This window comes from Fistularia commersonii, chromosome 7, assembly GCF_037954325.1.
Source record: "Fistularia commersonii isolate RoL2024-O1a breed Wild chromosome 7, RoL_Fcom_v1.0, whole genome shotgun sequence".
NCBI lineage: Eukaryota > Metazoa > Chordata > Actinopteri > Syngnathiformes > Fistulariidae > Fistularia > Fistularia commersonii.
The window spans coordinates 19,983,309-20,002,138 of record NC_141290.1 but is presented as its reverse complement, the minus strand read 5'-3'; the positions used below and the strand labels follow the sequence as shown (position 1 = coordinate 20,002,138).

The following is an 18,830-nucleotide window of genomic DNA, read 5'->3' as shown; positions in this document are numbered from 1 at the left end:
TCTCTTTTTGGGGAAAAGTTCTCTACAACTACTTTAAATTAGGTTGTCACTAGTTTTAAAATGTTCTTTATTTTTATTCAAGAGTGACGCTAACTGTCTTCTAACTGTCACAGCATCATTGTCTGTTAATTACAAATTGATCTGGCCAGTTGTAAAGACAAGTGATCGGCAACTTAGTAAAACATTTACTGAACCTCAGGACATTGAGACCTAAAGAGCGGTACATTTAAAATGTGTTTCTTGGCTCTGACCAAATCTAAATTTTGGACAGAAAAAGGCAAAAAAGAATCAAAGAGAGCTGACAGCTATCTTAACAGCCATGGCACTCCAGCCTGACAGACAGGATGTGACAGCTAAAGGTGTTAATAAAAGGATGCAGCTTCATGGTTCCTTCAGCTGACTGATTGTAACGTCTGAGCAATATATAACTGGAGATAGGAAGGTGCTGACTTCAGTCTCCACAGGGAAAATGACATGGATTTACTGGGCTGGTGATGATTCTCTGTGATAAAAGTCACCACCCTGAGAGAACAGAAGCTTCCAGAGAGGAAATAAATCTTCAGCATGAATAAGATATCCAGCAAAGTGTTCAGAAAATAAATTGGTATAAATAAATAAATCTTTTTCTTTCTGCTGCTCCTTTGGGGGGTCGCCACAGCAAATAAACTCCCTCTATCTAACCCTGTGCTATGCATCCTTCTCTCACACCAATTAACTTTAAGTCCTCTTTCACTACATCCTTAAACCTCCTCTTTAGTCTTCCACTAGGCCGCCGGCCTGGCAGTTCAAATCTCAGCATCCTTCTACCAATACATTCACTATCCCTGCTCTGTACATGCCCCTCTGACCTTAATCTCCTAAACATTTACCATGTGTTGTCCCTCTGATGGACTCATTCCTGATCGTATACATCCTAGTCACTCTCAAAGAAAGCCTCAACATCTCCATCTCTGCTACTTTCAGCTCTTCTTCATGTCTTCTTCCTCAGTGCCACTGTAACTAAATCATACAACACTGCTCTCTTGAAACCTTTACTTTTATCCTGGCAGACACTCTTATCATTTATCACATATTTTCTCCATCCGTTCCAACCTGCTTTCAACTTAACACTCTCCTTTGTTCTGGACTGTTGGCAATAAGACCTTAAAATCCTCCACCGTCTTTATCTCCACTCCCTGCAGTCTCCCCATTCTACTTGGGTCCCTCTTATTCACACACATATATTCTGCCTTGCTGCAGCTCACCTTCATTCATTTCAAGGGCATATATTAACCTCAAGGTTTTCATCCACCTGCTTCCTATTCTTACAACAGATCACAATGTCATCTTCACATATCATAGAACAAGGATATAGACATCTCACCTCGTCTTTCAGCCTGTCCATCACAATGGCAAACAAGAAGGGGCTCGGACATAATCCCTGGTGTAGTCTGGGGGTGCAGTCTGTCATATCTATGACAGACTGCACCCCTGTCTTATAGCTCTCTCTATTCAAATTCAGTTTCCTACTCGCCAAAAAAATTGCCTTTTTTTATTTAATTGTTGTTAAAATAATTATCATTTTCTTACAGGATTTTGGGAGTATTTTCTTTCCCATTATTAGATAGTGTCTTTGTTTTTCACTTACTGTGTATTTGTGAACCAAACCATGACATAAAAAATTACATTAATACTTAAGTAGAAAAGTGCTAATTATGTATGTGATTTTCAACTGTGAAACAGAAAATTATGAAGACTTGGGGGAAAAATCATCGTGAAGATGGAACAGGAAAAATTAAATAAAAATGAAGTGAAAGTGATGTAAATATGTGTCAAAAGAACTTGAAATCATGTAATATAATAAAGTGACATCTAATAAACGTTCATCTCAAATGGCATCTTCACGAGTTTGACAGCGTCCTTTAAAATTGATTAGATTTCCTGCATGAAATTGTCCTTTCAATATGTGCCACACCTAAAATAGGGTGACCACATTTATTTGGGATTTTATTTTTTATTATTTGGCAATTTATTTCAATTCTAGTATTTTTTTCTGTAAAAGCGGGGGGCGGGACTTTTATTTTCTCTCGTTGCACTGGGAGCAGTAGAGGGGCGGACACTTCCGCTGTCTCCTCAGGTGTTATTTGGGAGAGAAAACTAGCTGCATGCTTCTTTACTTCTGCTCTTTCACCTGCTTAAAACAGGTAACATTTTTGTTACTGTGGCCATCACCCTTAAGACCCGCAACAAATACACAACACCTGATTAAATCTCTTCAGATGAGTTCTGCATAATTATTAAGAAATTAAAGGGCTGACAACAGATCACATTTATTCATACCAACTTTGCATTTCATATGATCATTCTCTAGTCAGAAACACATCAGTTGATATCTGAAGTGAGACATAACGGATAACTCTCCCAAGCTGTGAAATGTGGCTTAAGAGGGTGGAGCCCAACCCTCCATACAATAGTGTTTTCACTCACACAGCAGTTATAACCATAGGGGGGATTTTGGCGCCCTCTGTGGCAGGAGATGGCCCTGCGGTTTATTTGTGTTTTCCTGGCAGATTCTCAACATTTGTTTTTGTCCTCCATGATGAACGCGCCCCTGCCTCAGCGAGGGATGTGCCAGCGGGAACATTAGGATAAAGAGGAGATAAACGTCTCAATCTGTGAGGTCATATTTACCACCCACCTCCACCCCCGCAAATGTGTGATGAGATTGTGGACTGTTCAGACGATTCTCCCCTCTAAGCAAAGATAATAGCAATAAAATTTGTGCCCTCAACCAAGTTCTATGTGCTCGTATATTTGAGGAGGAAGGGGTCATCCCTAGGGGTTCCAGGCCTCTCAAGCTCTGAGTTGCTAAGCTAATTAGCCCTCGTTTCAATCTAATCTGGAGGCCACAAGCTGGTCCTCATGTCTCTTACCGCCACAGTAATGGACCATAATTAGCACCATTGATTTTCTACAGAGAGGAGGTAGGGAGGGAGGGGGACTGTTAACAGTCCTATTGTGAGCTGAGAGGGGAAGGGGGCTCAGTTGAAACATAAGCCTTTGCATACAACAGAGACAGCTGTTGAAGGGGCATAGAAAGATCTCTCATTTGGAGAATTTCTGAGATCTGATGAGATACAAAAAGCTTTTTTCTGTCAGTTTAGCCACAAGGTTGTGAGGGGATTATAGTCTTGCTGTGGGCTGATTTTAGCTTCTGGATTTTTATCAGTGGTTTGTTTGGGTGTTTAAATCTGACAAAATGTAATTTATGGCAGGAGGACAACTGCTAATGTCTTCCAGTCAGAATCAACCAGTTGACATGAAACACCAAATGACCCTTACACAATCCCCCTGAACCTGATATTATCCAGTCCTAACCACATGGGCTGAATGTTTGAATGTTTGGATTTCCCTGAAAAGCTCTATAACCAACCAGTCAGCTCTTGCAACGACAGTGTTATAACAGTTAACGGTGTGCATGTTAATGCTCATGGTGTGATCGGAGCATAACTAAAACATCAGCTAATTACAATCAAGTTATCTATGCAGGAGTTGTCAGAAACACACAATAAAATTTTGAGGGCAAAGATATTAAGCAGGAGAAACCAACAGACTTGAGAGCTTCGGCCACAGCTGCTTTAAACCAAACAATCACCTGATCGTTTCTGCACAATGCTGCTACTCCACATAAGCACCAGGTTCAAAAACGTAAGACATGTCATTTTAATACAAGAAAGTATACAATTTGACACAGTTTAGACTTAAAAAGAAAGTACTAGGATAAAATGATTTTTAAACAACTGTTCATTTTTCTTCCAAATCATTTCAATAAGAAGTGATCACATATAAGCCACAACTACATACAAAACATAGGTGCAAAATGTAAAAAAAAACTACATGAGTGGACACTCAAATGCCACTGATGTCAGAAACAAATAACAAGATGAATCCAGCACAATATCTTTCCTGTACAGTTCTGATGCCAAATCCCGCCATTCGCCATGGTTCAATGAAAAACTGCCTGTGTGATTTATGACATACAAACACTTCAACACCCACAGACTACTCGCTGCTTTTAGAATGGCAGGCATCACTGCAGGAAGACAAACAGCTTGGGGCCATTACACATCAGTTACAGCATTCAATGGGGGGTCAAATGCCAGCCCGTAAAACAGTCCATCCAGACACATCTCTTCATTTCTCAGAAAATTGTTATTTCATATTTGATGAAATTCAACTTGAGTTTTATTGCTAAGAGTTTCACTGATTAAATGTCTTTGAATTTAGCAGAACTTAATGCTGTCATTTCCTATAAGAAGCGTGTCAAGGCTACGGTTGTTGTTTCCAGTTACCATGGCTACATGGTCTCTGTGTCGGCAGAGTTACCATGGTTACATTTAGAGCCCAATACATATTTTATTTTCTGAAGCAAGTGTTTGTGAACAGTTTTAAAAAAGAAAAAAAATAATTTGTGGGTTTCAGCAAAAGATGGGACATCAGGTGGTATAAGTCGCTTTGGATAAAAGTGTCTGCCAAATGCAATGTAATGTAATGTAATGTAACCCTGCGCTCAATACCATAAATTCTGCATATCAGACAAAGAATAATGTCTGGAGCATGATGGCATCCTGTTGAAACACAGCTGGCCATTATTTCATTTTTTTTTTTCACAGAGCTTTATTATTTCAACCAGGTCCCTTTTCTTTTGGCACTATTTGAAGAATCACTGATAAATAATTGTTTCAAGAGAAATAGCCCCAAAATCTGCAAATCTGCTCATCCTGCAAAAGATATCTTAAAAGTCAGGCCTCTAAAAATAAAGTAGGCAAGAAACTACCTTCAAAAATTAGCCAAAATAGAAAAATCATGATCACATTTATAGAAAATAAAAAAAATTAGAAAAAATTATAAAATCAGAAACATGTCAAATGTGAAAAGAAATTGATGAAAAAGCAGGTATTCAATGAAGCCCTGCATAAAATAGTAAACAAAGTTCAATTATAAATGCTGTGGGCACAGCACAAGATTTTATATGATTAAATACAAGAGTTTATAAAATTAGGGACTTTTAAATATTGCAAACTAATCTCTGACGACTAATCTTTGAATATGAGGGGCCGGAAACCAATTCAGGGCACAGAATCATATATTACTATAGGTGACGCTTTTCCGCCCCCATGACTCAACATCTTTCTCCATCTCCTCTCACTTATACTGTGTCTTTCGAACTTTTTCCACTGTACATTTACCAATAGAGGTAAATGAGCAGTGGAAACATGTCATGGTTCACCTTTTCTTTATAATTCATAATTTATTTACAACCCTTAGATTAAATCACTAGTAATTCATCTGCAATGGTTCCTCCACCCTGCCAGGAGCTTTGATGTTCCTTGATCGAGTTTAATTGTGGTTCAGGGTAGAAATCCTTCCCCTTCACTTCCTGGCTCCAAACACCAGCCCTGGCTTGGCCAAGTCTATTACTGTTATTGGCTTTGCCCTTCGGTTCACGTCCATCTTGGCCTCTCTGAACAATTTCGAGAATCTGACTTCAACACGGCACACCCTTATGTTTTCAGCTGTGTGCCAAAGCCTATGGGTTGTGGTTTGATAAGAATCTTATAATCTTTTTTTTTTTTTTTTCTTGTTGACAGCAAAAAGAGATCCGGTTGCTAAGGTGAAGCTATTCTCTGGCATTTAATTGACCTTTAACTTCAGTCAAATGTGTAATGACATACAATACAGGAAGGAATCCGGTGCTATAGCGATGGACAGAATACCATCTTCCTAAGACAAGTAACAAGATTCTTATTTATTTGTCCAATATAAAATATTTCCAATGGAGGTTGTTTTTTACTGAACCAAAAAAAAAAAATCATTACAGTTGAACTGGTGACAATCCTGGCAGATGAAAGTAAAACTTCTCCAAAGTCAGCAAATATTCTTCAGGTGCTACAAAATAGCACTCTGAGGAAAAAAGTCCTTAGGATGTTTAAATGGGAAGGTGCCAATGACTTAAAATTCAGGGTATTTTATTAACTGTTCAAATTCACATGTATTTTTTTTTTTTTTTAATCTTGGGGGGGAATCAGACTGATGTTTAAATCAAACTCTGAAATTGAAAAAAAAAAGAAACAAAATATGAAAAGACATTGAATCCACATTTGTGCATTTTGAAAGATGGGATACTGCATGTTGGCTCATCAGCAACATTAACAGTATTAACATCTGCTGACATTTGGGCTAATCCCCAACCTTCTTTCAACCAATTATTAGCATCTAAACAGCATCTGTGTTCAACATAGATCCAACATACCTTTCATACCTTTCATGTTGATCAGTTTTTGGATTCACACAGAAAGTCCAACATCAGCTAAATGTGAGATGGGCGACATTATATTGCGGACATGAGCAAAGTGTGTTTGAGCATAAAACAAATCACAAACAGACATACACGTCACAGATATATGTCCGTGCCTGGATCAATAAGTCCAAGCTGTAATGTGATGGGAGTGATCGGGGGCTAAAGACGAGTCCTTGATGGAGTTCGATCACGGCCGCTCAGGCTACAGTGATTAGACAGCCAGGCTAATGATGTTCCTGAACTTCTCTCCAAGCCAAAGACACTAAAAGGCAGAAAAGCTTCTGAGGTCAATTATGCTACGACTAATGCTTTCAGTGCTCGAGCCCGAATGGATAGATCCCATCCCCACCCCCACGCCCACACACCCCCACACACCCCTCATCCACCAACTCATCACTAATGATGTTGAGTCTTGGTCCAAAGCATGATCATGGTGTCTATACAACAAAACTTCCTTTTTAAGCTTTTCCTTGTTTCAGGTTTAACCAATTTGTAATCTCCAGGCAGTCAGAACCACCACAAGAGTTTGTCTGGAAGATTTTTACTTTGCTTCCAGACTTTCTGAATTGAAGAAATGAGGCTCAGATTTGATCCAAAAATAATTTCTGTCAGTTTGATGTCTGCAATTTTTGTCAAACTTAAGAGACTTGAGAACAAATGTTGAGCAGAAAGTAAGACTGATGTTTATATCCAAAACATGGGACTCATGAGAAAAAAAGGTATAAACTTAATTAAATATTGGAAAAACGTTGGATGAATAAAAATAAATTGATTTAAAACTGAACAAGAAGAATTGATTGGAAGTGAGATGACAATGTAGTGTCTGAAAGACATTAAGGTTTCATCAAAAACATGGTGACTTATCTTCTGAAAGACTCATGTATTGTTAAAAAAACATTTTCTTAACTTTCAAAATTTAATACCAGTATCTGGAAATTACTTTTATAGCCTAAAAATGCAAATATATGCAGGACAAAAATTAAACTTTTGGCCCGAAATAAAAACAAAATATTAAAAGTGTTATTAGCATTATTATTATATTAAATGTGTTAAAAAAATTACTTGGATATCTACTTTAGTTTTATGTTGGGCATTACAATATTTAAAAATGTAAACACAACACAGTATCATCAGTGGTAAGGTTTTAAATCCAAAGGTTTTCAATTAGACTTCTAGATAAATAAATATGCAGTCTATAGAGCCTATAACTGCTGTTCTAAAAGTTTCCTGGAGGGCAAATATTTCATGACTATAATGGATGAAAGCGGAGCTGAGTGTCTGCAGGATCTTCATTCCGGAATAAAAGACAGTGAATTATTAAAAGGTGAATGTCGATGCACCCTCACTTCCTGCATGTTGCTTTAAATACACTATCAATAAGCGATAGGTTTACAGGACACCTCCCGGATGGGGATGCTCAGCGGCAAACTACTGCGGCACTGGAAGACAAAAACTGCAATCATTACAGGCAGAAAAGCTCCCTGCAGTTCCACTTTACCACCTCATTAGGCCACATAACCACATTCTGTGGTAACACGTCATGGCCTCGCCTCAAAATGAAGGTTTGAAGTTCGATTTGCAGATGCAGCAAAACCACCACAGGTCAGTTTGAACTCTCAAGTTTGTTTTCCACAAAACAATATTCATCCATTATCCAGACCGACTATCCTGCTCACAGGGTGGGGATGGGTGTCTAGAGCCAATCCCAGGTGAAATTAAGCAGGGTTGGGGGAAGGGATGGGGGGTTAAATTGGACCAGTCAGCTGTCAATCACCAGACCATGTAGATCCAACCAATCACTCCTTTTCACAGCTCTAAACAATATCAATGAGCCTATTGACTTGATATATTTTTTATTTCAATTTTAAATTGTATTTCCAATACTTTGGTAATCGCATGCTGAGTATTTGGTATTTTATTTCTAACATTAATAATATCTTGCACATTTTGGGGGGAATTCATTGCAAACTTTTTCTTTTTCTTTGATAAGGACCAGCAAAGCCCGGGCTCTGGACCACCTAACATCACTTTCCAGCAAAACCGAGGTTTTTGTCATTGCTTTTTTCTTAGTATCAACTCAAAGAAATGTCTGTGCATATTTTTGTTTGTGTGTGTGTGTGTGTGTGTGTGTGTGTGTGTGTAGGCGCGTGTGTGTTTGTCTGTTTGTCTGGATAACCTCTAGGGGGTGCAAGGAAACAAAAAAAAAAAATCATGTTTAATCTCTTATTTTTCATTATCTGTACTGCTTATCCTGCAAACAGGGGCGCAGGGGGCTCTAGAGCCTATCCCAGCTGTCACTGGGCAAGAGGCGGAATTCACCCCGGTAGCTGATCCATCACAGGGCCACACTGAAAACATACAGCCATTCACTCATTTGTTCACAACGGCAATTTTGGGTCTCATATTAACCTAATGGATATTTTTGGCAGCCAGAACACCCAGAGGAAACACGCACAGGGACGTGGATAAAAAGCAAACTCTGAACAGAAAGGACTCATATCAGACTTGTAACAGAGATCGTACTTAATGCAAGGCAGAGGCACGAACCGCAGCACACCTGTGCTACGGTAGTCTGTTTTTATTTATTGAAAAAATACAAAGCAAATTTTAGGTTGTTCCGACTTTAAAAGAGATTCTTTTTTTTCAGAATGCTTGATTGTTTTTCTGCTAACTTCTTGAAATATATTTTTTGTGATAATAAACAAACAAGGCTAACTGCCACTTCAGTTACTGAAATATAGAATTTATCAACCATTTATCAAGAATTTATCAACCATTCAAATAAATGTACTGTGACATGAAAATGTGCATAAAAAATGGCATCAAGATTTCATTCTTTGAAACAGTAGGATGTGTGGATGTAAACAGAGAAACTTGTCTTTAAAGTTATGATATCAATCAAATTCCCCATATTTTACCAGCTGTTTTGAACTCCAGCCGGTTGGAAGATGAATCAATTTTAAGGCTAACAATGGATTGTAGAGAGTTATTGTAAAATGAATCATTTTGCTGGAACGCAAGGCTTTGACAAAGGACAAGGACAGACGCAGCAGAACTTCTCTATGACCCATGCCTTCAAAGTAATACAAAGTGCTTCAGCGAGTGGCCAAGCATCGACTGACAATACGCCAAAATAAGAGATATAGAGAATATATATTATAGAAAAAAGCTATATCTATATTATATAGATATATAAGAGAATACCAGCAGATGTTTGTTTGAATAAGATGCATTCCTACCCCTGTCTGTCCGCATCCACCAAGATCCGAACCAGGATCCCCGTTACTGCCACCAAAATAGGGTAGTGATCTACACTTTCCAAGCCTGCAACACACACACACACACACACACACATACACATGCATTCACAGGCAAACACAGACACAAATACACGCATACAAACCAACACAGAAAGGATATGAGGCACTCATCAAAGCACCCTCAATAAAATTATAAGCTGATTTCCCTACAGTCTTTTTCTATTTGGATAAATGCCTGCTTTTCCAATGTTTTTCTTTTCACTTTATTGACTGAAAATTTTGTCTTAAATCTTACACGCAATCTTTGATCATTTTGACAATATCTAAATATACTAAAACATGCGTGTGCATATGTACCTGGCAGTCTCAGGTTAACGACTCGGTCAAACAGGTTCTTCTCTGCAGTGACTCGGTTTAAAACCTGGTTCAGGAGCTGCAACATACAGAATAACAACAGGGTGTTAAAATTCTCTGCTCGGAGTCAGATTGTGTTCTTTTTACATGCTTAAAGTCAATAAAGATGGCCATTGTTAGTATCTAACTCAAGTTGTCCACAAAGAAAGCAAAAAATTTGTGTCAGCAAGAGGCTGCAGTTCCAGGATTACCTGAGCAAGTCTCCGCAGCAGCAGCTCTGCCGACGGCCGCGACCAATCAAGAAATATCTCGGGGACCAGAGTGACAGTCATTTCCAGGACTCGCAGCAGGCTGACGGAGAGGTCAAAGCATGTCGCACACACCTACAACACACATTTTTGAGTCAACATGGGCACTGACAGAGTTCTAACTAGTTAATAACTAAATTATTGGCTATATTTTGATGAAGGTTTTGAAGAACAAGATATTAATGCAATGAAATAATCTTCAAAATTCACCGACTATAAAATACAGTATGTGCTAGAAATCAATATTTCACAAAATTTAAAAGGGGTGTAAAATTTACTTTAATAAATAATAACCTGGAAATCAGAGACCCTTCAATTGAGCAATAGGCTTGAAATGTTTCCCAAGATCTTGAAAAAAGCGGCAGAAATTTCTGGTCTCATTATATATTTGCTAACTAATTATACAAGTCTAACAAATTACCTTAAGCTGACGTGTGTCCACAAAGTTTCTCTCTGGACGCTCGGCTGCTTGCTGAATCTGATGAAGAACGTGGAGAAAGTGAAATTACAATAGTCATGATACAAACAGATACAAAATAAAAGTGGGGACCCACATTAAGGTCAGATACACTTCAACTTAAAAGCTTTAAAACTATTTAGAAACATTATCTATGCATGGAAGGATCAAGGTCCAATCCAGCTTCAGCCCCCCCTCACTGCAAACCAGTCTTCTTTTGCTTTCACCTACTCCTTTCCGGGGTCACCACAGTGAATCAATCTCATTCCCCAACTTGGGACAACCTCTATGGCCCCCCCAATCCATTCTTGCACATAGTGGGTTTGACTAATTTAACCTATTCTGATTAAAGCAAATTAAAAAAAAAAATCAAAACAGAAGAAAAACCTAAAAATAAAGAATTCTGTGGACAAACTTATGTTAAGAGAAATGTCCATCTCAAGCTTTGTATTTTACGAAAAGAATCACTCCAATGGATCCAGAACACATAGCTCACCTCTTGGATCATTCCAATGAATTCTGAAAAAGCCCAGTTGAGCTGATTGAGGACACTGTTGAGGAATGAGGCGGCCATGTCCTTATCCATGCTCAGCAGCTCTGCCATGTGTCTCTGCAGCAGCAAAGATGGGCATGGTTCTGTACCACAAAGACAGAAGAAAACAGAACAGGACAGATGTTTTTTTTTTTTTATTAGAAATTGTACTTCTACAGAACATTATTTTCAAAGAAACAATAGCATCCTCCTCACATTTGGATGGGATTTGTAAACAAATAAGAGATTCAATGTTCTTCTAGAGATTTTTCCTACATTCAATGACTGCAAAACAATGCTTTTCTTATTGAGCCTTACTTAGCTTCAATGTTCTGTTCTGAACCCTGAATAATGTCACACTGGTCATCTTCAAGACCAACGGTTGGACTTTTAAAAGTATATTTAAAATCTGAACAAGGTAAAATTATTCACTGAAATGTGAGATGAGGATGTTTCTAAATGTCCTGAGGCATTTCTGGGGTGACAGAATAGTGTGAGGTCATTCTTGAGTTTGGGATTAATCCAAAACAAGTTCCTGAAGCTTCATGCTAAACAAAGACCTGAAAAGACAAAGCTAATCTGTCAATAGGGACGCTAAACACAAATGAAATACAGACGTCGCTCTGGGATGTAAAACACAAGAAAATGGGCAATATAAACAAAGGAAAGTTAAGAGGAAATGTTGCAGGTGGAGATGCAGGACAAAATAGCAACAAATTACAAATGTACACAACAGTAAACCAGATTTATCCTGCTTATCCACATTATTTCTTATTCAAGTTATTGCCCTTCATATTGCCTCTGGCCCAACTGTTTTGAAAGGCTGGGTCTACTGGAGGATTAGAGCAAATGAAGTGGATAAAACGATGTAAGAGACACTGAAGGGGCCGAGGGCATGAATAGGACAAGTGATGGATTATACACAATGCCCTCGGGCCTCCTCATGAGACGCAAAACCCTCCCAAGTTCCTGTACTTTGATGATACGTCCCCCTGCTAATAATTGCCATGATCGTCTTGTGTCCCACAAGGATGAAAATGAACCGAGCTGCTGGAAGCAGAGAGAAGCTACAAAATCATTCCCAAGATACAGAGACAGAGGTCAAGCTGCTGCAAGAATGACATCCTCCCCGAAGGACACCAGGCCCTCAGTACTTTTTTTAATCCAGCAAACATAAAGCTATTTCGGTACACCGGTATTTCAATCTAACTGAAGGATGTTTTAAGGTAAGATTACAGGGAAAATTCTTTTGTCACAGGAGCGTAATAGTTAGAGTGTCCATAAATATGAATATAAACATAAACAGAGATGATTAGAAGATAGCAAAAGACATCCACAAATAAATAGACAGCAGAGAGAACAACTACATCAAGGATGGACAACATAATGGGGAAAACAGCAAGGGTGAAATAGACAACCAATAGACAACAACAACGACAACAACAAGGATAAGAACTTAAACAGAATGAATATAGCAATGACATAAATAAATAGAAATAAGCAGGATGCGAATGGGCTGAGACAAACAAGGATAAGATCGACAATAGAGTTAGGGCAAGGAATTTAAGGAATTTTCAATTCCTTCTCTCCAAGTCCACATCTAGAAATTGGGTTTTATATCTGTGGGAAACCACAGAAACATATTACAACGCAGGAGGTATTTTTCCTCAAACATCAACAGATTGAGAGAACCACAGATGACGTAATAAATCATGAATCCATGTCAAGAAACAAGCATCTGCTTTAGTTTTCTGACCCATCAAGTAACTCAGGTGAAGTCTTAAATTGTACCAATAGTATTCTAAAAGTCCAAATATGTCTCACCAACACGGTCTCCTGTACATCTTGTACATAAACCACTCCCCATGAAAAATAAATGGACCAGAAGCCAGTTTAACTTAGTACTTGTATCATATTTTATGTATTATATAAAGTAACATTTCTCACCAAGCAGATTGACGAGGATTCACCAAGTACTTTGAATTTATATCTGTGGGATAATTTTGTTTCTCTCACATTTAAAGACAGACAGACAGACAGACAGACAGACAGACAGACAGACAGACAGACAGACAGACAGACAAATTCCCTTTTTTTTGCTTGGATTTTTCTTTCAATAGATCCTGAGTGACGAATCACCCAACTCAGCCTTGGACTCATATATATTGTTATAGAGGTATAAGGTATCTGATTTCTAAGCTGTAACTTCAGAATCCAGTTGATAAAACATGATTTTTGTAATTAAATGTATCATTACATTTCCTGTGCATCGTGTATTTGCAAGTGTATTTGCAGTCCCTATGTCCTCTATTGTAGGAGGACATAGGGACGTCTGCCAAATGCAATGTAATGTAATATAATGTAGTACATTTAGACAAGACAATTCCTTATGCTGTAAAACAGAGGTCACAACAGAAATATTTGAATTTTGGTGCTCAGATATCTAAAATCTGATATCAGTCAAACAACTTTTTACTTCTTCCTGAGGATTCGATTTATTCGCCTTTAGGTGGGTGGACAGTTTCTGACTGTTGTTTGCAGCTATGCACCCAACAGCAGTACAGTTTACCCACCCCTCATGGGGTCCCTAGAGGGGCTGCTAGAGAGCGCTCCAACTGGGGATTCCCTCATTCGACTGGGAGACTTCAACGCTCACATGGGCAATGACCCCCAGATCTGAAAATAATCAGTGTTTTGTTACTGGACTTCTGTGCTTATTGCAGATTGTTCATCATAAACCCCATGTTCAGGCATAAAAGTGTCCATGTTCACTTGGCACTAACGCACCTTCAGCCACAGTTCTTTGTTCGACCTTCTTCGGTCGAGACATCGGACTTGCAGGCAGGTGGCCAGCACCAAGAATGTGAAGGTCCGGTCCAAAGCCACAGAAGAGACATTGCTTGGACGTCACCCACTGGAGTCTTTTAAGAAGACGACTTTGGTGAAGACGTTGAAGGTCTCTCACATTGTATAACGGACTGCATTAAATTGTGTGGACAACATAGTCCCATCCAAAAAGGTCACTTGTTTCAATTACAACAAGCCATGGATTGACAAGGACATCACAGGCCTTCGTAACAGGACGAAGAGAGCCTTCATGTCTGATGACCACTGCACCCTCAGGGCTGTCCAGAGGGAGCTGAGGAGGAAGTTCAGGGAGGCAAAACCCAACTTTAAGGTTGGGTCCAAGATGGAGCAGAACAAAACAAAAGAGGTTTGGAGGGAGGTGACAGGCTGTGGGAAAACTACACATGGACCCAAAGGTGGCCCTGAATTTGCTACAGGAATTTGCCATAGGTTCGGCACCCCGGTGAGCTGTGACGATGGATCTGGGCTCCCAACCCCCTCCTCCTCACCCTCTAAGACCACTGCTGTAGGCTCTGGTCACACACAGGGCCCTATCCAATCTGGAGGGTGCAGAAAGCACTGTGAGAGTCACCTTCTTTGACTTCTCTAATACCCTCAACAGCATCCAACCCACTCTCCTAAATGACAAGCTGCTGAGTATGCAACTTCACCTAGACATCACTGCCTGGATCTTGGACTACCTCACAGGACAGCCGCAGTATGTCGGGGTGGATGGCTGTGTTTCTGAGGCCATGGCGAGCAGCACAGGAGTGCCCCAAGGTACTGTCCTGTCACCATCCCAGTTCACCCACTTAACCTCCAACTTCCAGCACAACTCCAGTTCCTGCCACCTCCATAAGTCCTCTGATGACTCTTTCATCGTTGGATGCATCAACAACAATGACGAGGAGGAGTACAGAGGTCTGATTGTGAGTTTTATTGAGTGGAGCAAGAATCGGAGGAGACCTATACCAATCACAATCCAGGGTGAGGAGGTGGACATAGTGGACTCCTACAAGTACCTTGGGGTCCAATTTAACAATTTACTTGACTGGTCAAACACACAGATGCCCTCTATTGGAAAGGTCAGAGTTCAATGTTCTTCTTCCGGAGACTAAGGTCGCTTGGTGTCTGTAGCTGGCTCCTCAAGACCTTCCACCAATCTGTGGCAGCCAGAACGCTCTTCTTTGCTATAGTGTGGTTGTGGGGCAGTGCCAGGACTGGTGAGGTCAACAGGCTCAACAACCTCGTAAGGAAAGCCCACTCGGTGGAGGGAATGAACTTGGACAATCTTGGAGGACAAACTGAGAGCTATCCTTGACAATCCTTCCCAGCCCCTGCATGACGAGCCGTGGATGATGGGCAGCTCATTCAGCCAACAGCTCATCCCACCCCAGTGCAGAACTGAACGCTTTAGACACTCCTATGTGCCCACGGCCAACAGCAGTCTGGATGGAACACAACTCTGACCAGCCCGAAGGTGCAGCTGTAATACCAGTACCTCACTCATGATACATGTCATATCCTAATTCCGTCATCTATACTTATCCTTGTTGTTCATTGACAGATGCTAGAAATGTGATGGGAAGTTGGGAAGAGTACTAGTGTAGCCAAACAGCGTAGGGTGGTGGTTTGTAGGAGAAATCTGGTGACAAGGAAGTTCAAGAGGACAAAGGCAGAGCAGAGGACAAAGTGGTGGAAGCTGAAAAGGGAACAGTGTTGTAGGATTTTCAAGGAGGAGTTGAGGAAGGCTCTGGGTGGTCAGGGAGAGCTTCCACATAACTGGACAACTACAGAAAACATGATCAGGGAGACAGGTAGGAGAGTACTTGGTGTGTCGTCTGGGAGGAAAGTAGAGAAGGAGACTTGGTGGAATGAGTAAGTCCAGAAGTATGTACAGAGAAAGTGGTTAGCAAAGAAGAAGTGGGACACTGAGGGGACTGAAGAAAACAGATGGGCGTACAGGGAGATACAACGTAAGGTAAAGGTAGGCAAAACAAAGGGCCTACAGTGACTTGTATGCTCAGTTGAACAGTAAGGAGGGAGAGAATGATCTATACTGGTTGGCAAAACAGAGAGATAGAGATGGAAAGGATGTACAGGAGATCCGAGTGATTAAGAATAGAGAGGGAAATGTATTGACAGATGTTAGAAGAGTGATGTGAAGATGGAAAGAGTACTTTGAAGAGCTGATGAGGAAAATGAAGGACAGACAAAGGTAGAAGAGTCTATTGCAGACTACAAAGTAGCAGAGATTAATAAAAATGAAGTGAGGAAAGCACTGAAGAGGATGAAGACTGGAAAGGCAGTTGGTCCTGATGTTATACCTGTGGAGGCAGTGTGGAAGTGTTTAGAAGAGGCAGCGGCAGAGTTTCTGGCTAGATTATTCAACAGGATCTTAAAGAGTGTAAAGATGCCTGAGGAAAGGAGATGAAGTGGTGCCCATTGTTAAGAAGGGGGGGGGGTTGCAGAATTGCAGGAACTATAGAAAGAAGTTGGGAAGAAGAGGTAATGAATGAGCCAAACAATTAAGTTATTAGAAAGAGTAGTGGAAACTGAACGGGAGCAGAAGTCAGCATTTGTGAGCTGCAGTATGGCTGGAACTCCAGGGACAGGTATACAAAGAATTCTGGTATTGTATGAGGAAGTCTGGAGTGGCAGAGAAGTATGTTAGACTGGTGCAGGACATGTATGCTAGCTGTGAGACAGTGGTGAGGTGTGCTGCAGGAGAAGGTCAAGGTGGAGGTGGGACTTTGTCAGGCATCAGCTCTGAGCCCCGTCTTGTTTGCAGTGGTGATGGAGAGGCTGACAGATGAGGTTAGACAGGAATCTCCATGGACCATGATGTTTGCAGATGACATTGCGATCTGTATTGAGAGCAGTGAACAGATTGAGGAAAATCTTGAGAGGATGAGGCATGATCTGGAATGTAGAGGAATGACGGTTAGTTGCACCAAGAATATATGAATATATGTGTGTGAATGAGAGGAACCTGGGTGGAACGGTGACACTACAGGGAGTGGAGATCAGGTAGTCAGTGGATTACAGGTACTTGGGGTACACTCCAGAGCAGCGGGGAGTGTGGAAAAGAGGTAAAGAAACTGGTCCAAGCATGTTGGAATAGGTGGAGAAAAGTGTCAGGGGTACTATGCAATAGAAGACTATCAGCCAGATTAGAGGGAGAGGTGTACAAGACAGTGGTGAGACCAGTGTTGTTGTATGGTCTAGAAACCGTGGCAAAGACAAAAAGACAGAAGGCAGAGCCAGAGGTTGCAGAGATGAAGATGTTGAGGTTGTCTTTGGGAGTGACCAGGATTGATAGGACTAGGAATGAGTCTATCAGAGGGGAAGCACGTGTTAGATGTTTTGCAGAGAAGGTCAGAGAAGCCAGACTGAGATGGTTCGGTCATGTACAGAGGAGGGATAGAGAATATATTGTTAGACGGAAGCTGGAATTGGAGCTACCAGGCAAGAGGTCTCGAGGAAGACCAAAGAGAAGATTTATGGACGTAGTAAGAGGATATGCAGGTAGTTGACGTGAAAGGAGGATAGAGAATGGGGTAGATGGAGACAGTTGATTTCCTTTGGTGACCCATGAAGGGATAAGCCGAAAGGAAAAGAGGACGATTCATATACTTGTGAGTTATCTATTTTTATTGTTGTAGTTCTCATTCTGTTATCTTTTTTTAACCATCTTGTTATTTTGTTATCTATTTTTATCCTTGTTGTCATTCTGTTATCTGTTCCTATCCTTGTTGTTGTATACCATATTTTTCTGACTATAAGTCGCAGATTTTTTCATAGTTTGGCTGGGGGTGCGACTGATACTCTGGAGTGACTTATGTGTGAAATACTTGAGCTCTCTTGCTCTGGTGTGTTTCTGTCTGTGTCTGCGTGTGTCTTTAATATAACAGCGATCGTCACACATTCGCCGATCAATCAAAATTCAGCGGGGGCTGGTCATGGCAGAAGTGTATTGTGGAAAAAAAGATGCTACCTGCTACTTCTGTACCCATGAAAATTGATCACTTCAACATTCACGGTATCTTATGAAAACAACTGAGAAGGCCTGAACAAAAATGGCACCGAAAAGAAAATCATATTCTGCAGGTTACAAGCTGGAAGTAGTGAAATATGCAGCCGAAAACGGCAATCGAGTAGCAGAAAGAAAGTTTGAAGTTAGTGAGAAACTTGTAAGGGACTGGCAAAAAGAGAAGGTCACTCTTACTGAAATGAAGGAAACTACAAAAGCTAACCACAGGCTAAAAGCTAGGTGGCAACAGCTAGAGGAACGAGTTCACACATGGGTGCTTGAACGTGCTGCCGGGAGAGGCTTGTCAATAGTACAGTTGTGTCTTCACACCCAGGTAGTTGCAAAGGAGGTAAATATAAATGACTTTGCGGGAGGACCTTCCAGGTTTTACCGCTTTATGCAACGCAATCGCCTCTATATCAGGGCAAGGACACCATTCTGTCTGGATTCAGAAAGGCTGAAATAATTGGAACTGCAACTGACGATGTCTCTGACGTAAGCAACGTACCGGTAGAAGCGGAAGCAGCGCACTGTCTACCTTCGGAGTTTGCAGAGTTGTTCAGAAGTGACACCGAAGAAGAAGATTTCGTTGGATTTAGTGATTAAGAGTAACACTGATTGTTTGGTTGTAGCATGTGCTATATGCTTTCGTTATTTGAATACCGTAATATGTTACGTTAACATAGCCTAACATAGAAT

General features: G+C 40.4%; 1 protein-coding gene across 10 annotated transcripts in view; it reads right to left on the bottom strand.

The window, feature by feature from the left end:
• The window catches only part of rnf123 (ring finger protein 123), a 107,990-nt gene that overhangs the window by 44,545 nt on the left and 44,615 nt on the right, over window positions 1–18,830 (bottom strand). For all 10 annotated transcript variants that reach the window (XM_086150242.1, XM_086150241.1, XM_086150240.1 and 7 more), the window contains 5 exons: window positions 11,216–11,355; window positions 10,684–10,740; window positions 10,206–10,337; window positions 9,958–10,033; window positions 9,580–9,664 (listed from right to left, as the gene is read on the bottom strand). In XM_086150242.1, coding sequence (XP_086006368.1) covers window positions 9,580–9,664; window positions 9,958–10,033; window positions 10,206–10,337; window positions 10,684–10,740; window positions 11,216–11,355 — 490 coding nt within the window. The remainder of the gene's footprint in view (window positions 1–9,579; window positions 9,665–9,957; window positions 10,034–10,205; window positions 10,338–10,683; window positions 10,741–11,215; window positions 11,356–18,830) is intronic.